At 38.0% G+C, this 10,000-nt stretch overlaps 1 protein-coding gene across 2 annotated transcripts in view; it reads right to left on the bottom strand.

The window, feature by feature from the left end:
• LOC137982013 (kinesin-like protein KIF16B) overlaps positions 1-10,000 on the bottom strand; it is a 52,405-nt gene that overhangs the window by 27,514 nt on the left and 14,891 nt on the right. For both annotated transcript variants that reach the window (XM_068829026.1, XM_068829027.1), the window contains one exon: positions 8,022-8,150. In XM_068829026.1, coding sequence (XP_068685127.1) covers positions 8,022-8,150 — 129 coding nt within the window. The remainder of the gene's footprint in view (positions 1-8,021; positions 8,151-10,000) is intronic.

Below are 10,000 nucleotides of genomic sequence, written 5' to 3'. Positions count from 1 at the left end.
ATTGCGAACTGAGGGCGCAGCTCGACGATCCCGCGAGTACAGAATGACGAGAATCCCGGCGCTAGGGCAGTAATATAACAAGCTGAATGAAAACAAGAACTATGAACTAAGTACTCTTTCTCGCCTTTTTAGAGATTGAATACTGCGAACTGCAGCCACAGCTCGACGATCCCGCGACTACAGAACAACGGGATGGAATAACACGAAGCTCCCGTCGGTAGTAAGTGATTCTGCGTACTAAGGAACTGGGTTATCCCGCGCGCGCCAAAAAGAGCCCTTATTTTGTTCACTTTCACAACCAAAGCAGGTGATTCATTCGTTTGTTAATAACCATATTCATAATACCATTTTCGTCCCACTTCCAGGTTTGATTATCGTTTTATTGTGTGGTGTGTACTCGGCGGAAAGATGAGAAAGGTCGTTAGAAAAACATAAGGAAATCTTATCTAAGATCTCAAAAAGGTTTTTAAAAATAAAGTCCATCAAAATCAAAGAGGCACGGAAGACAAACAGTTGACATGCAATCCAAGAAAGTGGACAATGAATCTTAATATAATATCACACAAAAAGTATTGGAAACATTGATCTAAAACACGTTATGTTTGAGGATATTGTTATTGAATTTATGTTGTTCACAGTGTAAATCTTTACACTTTTCACTCATTTAAATATCAATAAAACACGCACCCTCAGGGTAAAGGTATCTTCAAATGTTTTCAAATCACGCCACCAAAGCAGAGAATGTTCTGAAATTTAGTTTAAGGTTATTCGTGCCTCACGCACGCAAATGTTGGACTTAGAAATCTTGCCAATCAAGCGCACATATTCTAATTTAAGAACGTTGTATTCGCTACAGTAAATGTTGCCTCTTTCGTCAAGCACTTAGATTAAAACCTATCTTCTGTTACAGACTTTCAGTCGAGGGGTGTTAAATTCTTGGTTGATCTATGATTTCCTTATAGTTTTTACATTTTATTATCTCTGTAACGTAGTTCTGCGGTTTCCTCCTGGTGTTGTGCCCTTTTCGGCATTGTACCACATGGTTTCATATGGATTGTTACTTAGCTTTCGCGCTTTGCTGAACAAGGTTGAATTAAAAAAAAAAAAGTCATTTTAGGCTTTGAATGTCTTGTCAATTCGAACCAATGAACTATTTTTAATATTTGTCTTCTTCATTTTTGTGATTTTCTTAGTCGATTAAGAGGATTTTTTTACAAGTGCTCTCTGCTCGTTTTTTTCAAGACAGACTTCAGCACTTTGTTCCACATTAGTTAGAACATTTGAGAAATCATAAGCCGAGAGTCGTTCTTTACTGTTGAAAAGCTAAAAAAAAAAATAACAGAAAACTTGTTGAAAACGTGCTAACTAAAATGACAATCTTGATAGTTATCAGTTTCAACGTGTACTCTTTCGACATCGACTCGACTTCCTTTTCGTCACATTAAAGAAATAAAGAACGAAAGAAACAAAGAAACAAAAACGTTGAACCGAGCCGTGGACGTTTGAAGACTTCGTTCGACGGTTACAAAACACATGCACGCATGTTCACAATGGGATCGGAAAGTGTTACTAGTTTCTTTCCATCAATTTGCTTTCTTTATCTCCCAACATGAATTCAATGTTCGCCGCCTGAACCTCTTTTGCTCGTGCACAGTGACGCATTAGGGAGTTAAAACGACAACGCCACAAAGCAGGAACGCTATTGGTTAGAAAGGGATAAAATACTCGTGCTAGCTGGACGTGAGAAACGCACTTCAATGCATTTCTTTGTCGTGCACTACAAAACAAAAACGTGAAATCACCAAATTTTAGGGTTTGACGGGCGAAAGCATACAACCGTGAACAATTTACGGTACTTTCTATTGACCACTTTCATAAATGGCGACCACTGTTTCATTCTTTTGTATTTATGTTAATTAGACCAACTGCCCTCATTTTGAAACAAATATTCTTTTGAAATTTGCTCGTCGTAGCGAGGCTAGAAAGGCTTATTAGCATCAAAACTGATGAATACTTTATTTGGCCGCCATTATGAAAGAGGTCTACAGAAAAGGTTCTATTTTTCACCTTAAAACCGTTCGAATTCATCCAGTTACAGGATGGTTCACCCGTAATGCACATGGTGAACAAGATGGAATAATCGCGAAATACTTGCGATAGCGCTGAGTTATATTTTGGAGTGAAGTTTTTGTTAACTTTGCCGTTACCACAAGTGCTTGGAATTAAAAAAAAACAATAAGGTTGTCCCTGTTTCAAAAGCCGGGCTACCAAATCCTTGAATTTGGTTGCCATGATAAATTCTTGGTTACCCATTCAGGAAACCCAGTGTGTTGAGATGCTATCACAAGGCGATCGACCTTAAATATCCCATCATTCTTAGAGTGCGCCTGTTGTTTCAGTTTTGGCATTTTCAAAATGGCGTCTTCGTACTCCATCGCCTTCAAGTTGGTGATACTGGTTCTTGCATTTTCCTATCTGACAATGCACTGTAAAAGCTACAGATATTCAAGACACGGGAAAATGCTGAGCTGCAACAAATCATTTATTATTAACATCACACTACTACAGGACATCGACACAAAAAGGCCGACCAGTAAACCGAGTGGTCCATTTTCTATTTTGGCCGGGCTGCATTTTATTTCACCAAAAAACTGGTCTTCCGAGTAAATTTCTGGTCGTCTCGGACGACCGCTTATTTCGAGCACTGCTGCCTGCTTAAACTCCCTAATTACACCTTCGGAGCGGAATTTCGCTTTATCTTCCTTACGCTGCTACTCACTATGCTCAATAAGGAAGTTCTAAAAAATAGGAACTTTCAGACCTGCGACAGCGACAGATAGAAACGTCACCTCAAAATATAACTTTGCACTGTAGTAAGTCTTTCGCGATTATTCCATGTCATTCACGTGCCACAAAGTGGGCGAAGTATCCTAAAAATAAATTGGTCCGAGCGGTTTCAGAGCAAAAATAGAAAATGTAAAGTTTGCATTTGTAAGCCCACGTACCCTGCGAGTAGAGTCTCTTTCGATCTTCCTACATAAGTCGGGAAGAGGAAAGTAGACTCTGCTCGCCGCATCCCCATTTCGTATTGAGCATGCGTTAGAAATTTAAATGTGTTCGGTGTCAGTCACGCGTGACCAGTAGCAACAAAAGCAAAAAACGAAAACAAACAGTCGGGATATTTTCCAAAAACTCTGGCAAACACACGACAATCGAGGAATCATTTCATTGGAAACTTAAGATAATCCATACTCTTAAAATGCCATTTCATTTTTTTTACTGAAAACTTTATAGGTTTCTGTCAGACTAGTTTCTGTAACCGACACAGATAGGAAAAACTCATGGGAATTCTGACAGTTAAAATTGCCACACTGTTGTAAATTTCAAAATATTGATGACGCGTGGCGATTGATCATGCGCAAAAAATAAAAATAAAAACAGGTTTGAGTAGTCGAAACTGGACTGACTCATCCAATTCTTTGGATGAGCGGCAAATCAAAGAATGTTGAGGCGGCGAGCAGAATTTACTTTCCCATTCCCAACTTATCTAGGAAGATCGAAAGAGACTCTGCTCGCAGGGTAAAGCCCAACGTCGTTAAAACCTCAAATTTAGGGAGCTTACGAAACGACGACTCCGACGGCAACGACGACGCTACAAAACAATAGGTTTCGTGAGCAAAAACAATGGTTCTGCACGCTCTGCACGTGCGTTTTACATTTTGGTACATTTCTTTGGCGTCACCTCCTAAATGACGACGTGGAATGACCAAATTCAAGGTTCTGTGGAGGACGTTAGCACAAGACGATGAATTTTCAGTTCTCTCTCTGCATGTACGCTTCCAACTCACTCATACCAGTTTAATTCCTCGACAGTTACTACACATTTTTAACGGGAAACGACATGAAATAGTTTCGTAGTGATATGAATAACGCGAACTCGTATTTTTAAATGAAGTCCTCGTCGCCGTCGCCGTCCTCGTTTCGTAAGCTCCCTTTTGGTGATTTCACGTCGTTGTTGCGCTGCGTACCACAAAAATTAAAAGTGTGCTTAAATGCGTGTCGCACCATTATTTCACACCCTTTAACCAACGATATTATTGTTTTGTGCCACTGTCGTTGCCGATGCCATGTCGTTTCTCATCTCCCTCATATAATATATCTTTGACATTTTCGAAAGCTGTGCACGAAGTGGACGGATACAAGCAGGCCTTCCTGTTTGATTTTGCAAACCGAATTTTACATTTATATCACAAATACTTGAACATTACGAGAAGTTTCATGTTTACTTAAACAGTGAATATCGCTTAATTGAAAGGGTGTTTGCTAAGCGGGCAAGCTTTGTTCCTCGATAGCCAGCGTGATATGAGAACTGAACACAATTCTATCAATTCAGATGCATCTAAGAACATAGTCCAAAACAAACTTTTAAAAAAAGCTATGTTCTTCGTAAACGCAAAGTGTTGAGAGAATAAGAAAAAAAATGAGGAACGCAGGAAAACTCCTTATAAAAACCCGAAGGCTCCGAATTTACGATATTCCAATCATAACAAGTTCAAGGGAGTTTTCTTTTACAAAAACCTTTTCTGTATATCTCTTTCGTAATGGAGGCCACATAAAATATTCCGTTGTTTTAATGCTAATAAGCCTTTCTAATCTAGCTAACACGAGCAAATTTCAAAAGAATATTGTTTCAAAATGAGGGCAGTACGTCTAATTTACGTAAATACAAGAGAATGTAAAAGTAATCGCCATTTATGAAAGTGGTCAAAAAGAATATTCAGGCTTTGATAAAACAAAATTTTAAGTACATACCCAGGCTGAGAGTCAGTTAAGAGCGTCTTTATTTTGCTCAATGGCTTTTTTTTTTTTGGTGTGTGTGTGTGAAAAATACAAGGTAAAAGAAATGTAAAACTGGATGTAGCCCAACAGGACAATTACTTCAAATACTTAGGGCGTTTTTCAACAAGTTAACAATGCAGTTTTCTTTTTGCACGATACAAAGAAAAACAACTCAGTTTGTATAGTCGAACTTAGTATACCACACAACTTTAAGAACAAGTTAAACATGTTTGCAGGCTGAAATCGCAAAAAATAATAATTCTTATTATTATAAAATAAAATAAACATACAAATCAAAACGTTCAGCCTTACCCGTGACGTGTAAACCAGATTCAGCTGCTCGAATGGAAATGCCCAAAAACAGAAAATAACGGGGACCGTGACATTCAAAATAAGGCAGATGCTGAATTTACATGTTGATTAAGTACTGCGAATTTGTCTGTATAACACCATAAAATATAAAGCACTCGATGTTTGCTTTATGTGCTATAATATTCTTGATTCACATGAAGGGATATCGAGATGTGGAACGAGACCCGACTAAGAAACTCAACAAATACGATCACTTAACCCAATAGAGTTCAAACAAGGTAAAACACCCTCTGGCATTGACCCTAGCCGTCTCAATATCTTTAAATTCCCTCTCACCATTCAGCCTCTTGAACAATCTGAAACAGTTCTGTATGCCACTGCTGATAGGTACTTAAAGATCTACGATGGCGACGTGGACGAAAACACCACCTTAAAATATAACTTTGCTCTATCGTAAGTTCTTCGCGATTGCCAAAGTATCCAAAAACACGAATCGGCTTCGTGAAGTTTCAGGGTATAAATGGCGAATGAAAGGTTTGAATTTGTACGCCCTCGCTGTCGTCAAAACCTCAAATTTGTTGATTTCACGTCGTTGTAACTCAAAGCCCAGAGTACGCCTACGGCAAAAATATGGGCTAAAATGCGTGCTGCACGTGCAGCACGATTCTCTTTCCTCTGCAACCAATGATATTACGGATTTCCAGCGCGGACAACGGCAACGTCAACGAAAAGCGTCCCTCCAAAATATAACTTAGCGCTGCCGCATGTATTTCGCGATAATTCTGTCTTGTTCAACAATGCGCGCGAACTATCCTGTAACTGGATGGGTACGAACGGTTTTAAAGCGAAAACACAAAATGAACGGTTCATTGTTATACGTTCACGTTGTCGTGAAAACCTAAAATTTCGTCATTTGTTTTGTGAAGGACGGCAAAGAAATGCATGGAAATTCGCGCTGCACGTCATTAAGAGTATTTTTCTCTTTTTAACCAATAATATTCTTGCTTTGTGGGCGTTGTCTTTGCCGTAGCCGTCGTCGCTTCTTGTGGGAGTCGAATGTCTGTGCGCATGACGTAAATTTACGAGTTGCAAATGACCATGTTTTGAAATCAGAATGGATATTTACATCTAATCCTTTGAGCTCAAGAAAGAACCGCGATTTTGCAGACGTAGAACAACACGAGTTTGTGCTGGATCATAGAAGAGAAAGAAGACATGTGCGTCTAACACTTTAAATAACAAGAAAATATACATAACAGCTATTGGCTGTAATCTTCTCACCCACATGCGAAATGTGAGAATTAATAAAAACACTTTATTTGACGTGAAGGAAGTTTTGGTTTTAATAAAATTAAGGGTAATGCGAGGATGAAAAACCGAAGGAGCCAAATGGGCTATAAATCATACACCGTTGTATTAAAATAATTCTATGTATAATTAAAGCTTGATCTAGCTCTTGGATATTATGTCTACAAACAAAATAAGTTAACATAACTACAACATGCAATATTCTTCTTCTTCTTTCTTTTTTCTTTCTGCAAAACTTTAGAACACTCTTTAATTTACGAGGGTCTTCGCTATGGTGACAATTTCAGGTATTCGAAAATTTACACGTAAAACGTGACGCGAAGGAACCTACATCTAAATATTTCAATTCAAGTAGATACTTTTTTCCGCACTTAATACTCAAAGGTTTTCAAAACAAAAGTCACTTTTAATTAGAAAGTTTTTTTTAAAAATAGACTGATCACAATACCCAGCTGAACTTCTGAAAGGGTGCGGCGACACAAAGTTATCCCTATTCTTTTAACCTCATACAACGACAAAACATAGCAACAACGCTTCGAAAAAGGGATTACAATAACATACAAAAACGGCCCACAAAAAAAAAAATGCATTTTACAGTAAGTTCACATTGAAATTACACTTTTCGATATTTGAATTTCTGAGAGGCGATAGAAATAACGATCGACATTTGAGAGCAAATTCGAATTGGGAAAAGAAAACTAAAAGAGCTCCTCAAATGCTTAACAAAATGAGTGACCAGGGCAGATGCTGCTTCCAAAAACGACCTTTTGTAAACAATACAGACAAATTTCACAGATCTTGAAATAAAGATTTTAAAGCTAGAAAGTCTCCACTTATAGCCTATATTCTAGACATTGACCAAATCTGACACTCATGGTTGCCAGCATATCTGATTTTGCCAAAAGTCATGCAATGTGCGAAATATGTCATTTTCCACCCAAAAAACTACTGCGAAAAGAGCAACAATAGATATAGTGAATATGAAGGTTGTGAAATCGTGATTTTGCCTTTAATATCTAGTTAAAATACGCCAAGTATCGTTTGGTAGTATAATTTCTTCGATATTATTAATTCATCCACTGTCGTTAATGAATTTTTGGATTTTGCAGCAAACGAGCTACAATAATTGACTTCGCTAATATCTTTGCAGCGCTGACTTTTGGCCTCCGGAAAAAAGTAATATAGCAATCATTTTATTTATTATCTGTCCACACCACACTGAAAGAGGCTATAGAATATTGTTGTCATCAGCGGTTTGCTTATGATATCGGGGCATGTGTGTTTTGAAAAATTTAAAGTTTAAGCCATGGGTTATGTTACAAGTGCATTTTTGACGAATTCGTTCGCGGTAGTGGAATCTTCGAAAGACAGCTGGATGTGTATAAGCTTCATCGCGGATTTTTTCCATAACTCTTGAGAGCGCCCTTTTTCCTGCTTTACATATCGAACACAGCTTTTAAGCACTCAAGGAATCGTATGTTTCTATCGACATGCAGTAAAAGCAAATTTTAAAAAAAAGGCCAAAACATGGAATTAATTTTAACAGCCAAGAGACACTTCACCTCTATCAGTTTTTGCGTTTTGCTCCATTTATCTTCCCAAATCCCCGTTAATCGTTTCATGAGGTCTTCATTTTCTTGAAGTTTTCTCTCCGCCTTGTCGACATCCAAAGAGCTGGGAGAATTTCCACTCTAAAGACAGGAAAAATGAAACAGAAATCGTTAACACCGAAGCGGGACAAACGTGTACTTAGAAGGTGTGATAATTCATCTCCAACTGACATCAGTTTACTAATAAACCTAACTATTGTTTTCACGCCGTCTGCACCAAAAAAATAAAGCTGAAACTAAGGGTTAAGGGAAAAATTATCCAAAAGGCACATTTTTCTTCCGTTCAGTTTTATCCTCTGAGCACTCGCTTTATGCCGACGTAAATAGACAAAACATCATACTAGAAACATATTCCTACTAAAACTTACCTGTGGAAAAATTGCAGAAGCTAAAATACGCACAAATCTCATAGCGTTTGGCAAGTCTTTGTCAAAGCAGTCGATTCTTGTCTCGCAGATCTTTCGAAGCTCAAGACACTTCAACGCGGTAGATGAAAGAACGTAGAAAAAGACGCCAACGAGCTTATATCTAAATTATGTCTTGAAAATGAGGTCATATAAAAATGATTTAAGATGAACTTATTAATCATGTGATCGAGCGCGAATCTGAATTTTGATCACAAGCGATTTTTCAGGCGTTTAAATTAACGCCAAAGAACTCCAGTGTTAACAGCTTGTCGCGTAACTACTGGCGCGCTTTGCACGCGAGATTTTGCTTACGTTTTCTTCGAAAGGAGGTTAAGCAGACATAGAATCCAGCAAACGATAAACAAAACAAATGGAATAAGACAGCTTGAGAGGCACTGGTCAAAACAAAACTCGAAGAGAATACGGAAATCCGCTAAAGACGAACAAAGGAGGGCTTAAAAAACATGGAGATGAGAAATTTGCAAACGACTCCTTCTTAAGTATACAACTATCGCACTGAATAAGTACAGAGTAAACACGGTTGACAACACGTTACCTCGACACAATACTATACCTTTCGTTTTGCTGCGGCGTACAAAAAGCGAAACATTGATTAGGATGATGTCAACAGATTCAATAACAATCGATCGATCAGTGTCTGACTTTAGTGGTTGTTACTTGTTCAACATCTCGTCAGCCACATTAAAAAAGAAGTAAATAAATTCTACCAACACTTCCGTTAAATTTCCGCAAAGCAGTCGATAAAATTTCCGCGTTATACAGAAGATGCGCATGTAATCGTTTTGCTAAAATTAAAAAAAAGGAAACTAAAGAAACCACCTGCTGTCCAGACCAGCTGGCGACAAGGATGCCATAAACATCGCGCTACAGAGGAAAAAACATCTCGGGTCGAGAAATTAAAAAACAGAACTTTTATAATAGCTAAAAATGACGAACATCTCCGCCAGAAACACAGTTTGAACGCAAGGGAATTGTCACAACTCACCGCATGATCCTACGTCACTTATCCTCATTCTTTCTCGTTGCATTGTGAAACTGTTTCTTTGTATAAATAGAATTGATTCGGCGAAATCATATCGCGAACAATCTATTGTTTCAAGCTTATTTGCGAGAACATTTGCGACAGTTTTTTTTGTAAAAAGCGGTCCCATCTTTCGAATGAACTCCATGGGGAACTATTTATCTGAACTCGATGGAAAATTGTGCTGCAGGTTTGCCGTGATCACTTTCACATTCGAAGCCGAACAAACGTACACAACAAATACAACACTTTCGAAATCTCCGACAACGAGTTCACGCTTCCAAGACAAATCTGTAGTTGCTTGAAACGTAGTTAATTAACAAATTGACTTTTAACGCCAAATTTATTACTTCGATTTCGAAGCGTACCACAAAATTGCCGGGAATGAATTGACTCACGTTTAAGGAAGTAACATTATACACAAATTATTCAAAAAATAACTACTAAAGCGATTTAATCACTGGTAAGTGCTTTAAAAACAA

This window comes from Montipora foliosa, chromosome 13 (genome assembly GCF_036669935.1).
Source record: "Montipora foliosa isolate CH-2021 chromosome 13, ASM3666993v2, whole genome shotgun sequence".
Taxonomy (NCBI): domain Eukaryota; kingdom Metazoa; phylum Cnidaria; class Anthozoa; order Scleractinia; family Acroporidae; genus Montipora; species Montipora foliosa.
This window is presented reverse-complemented; position numbering and strand designations above follow the sequence as displayed.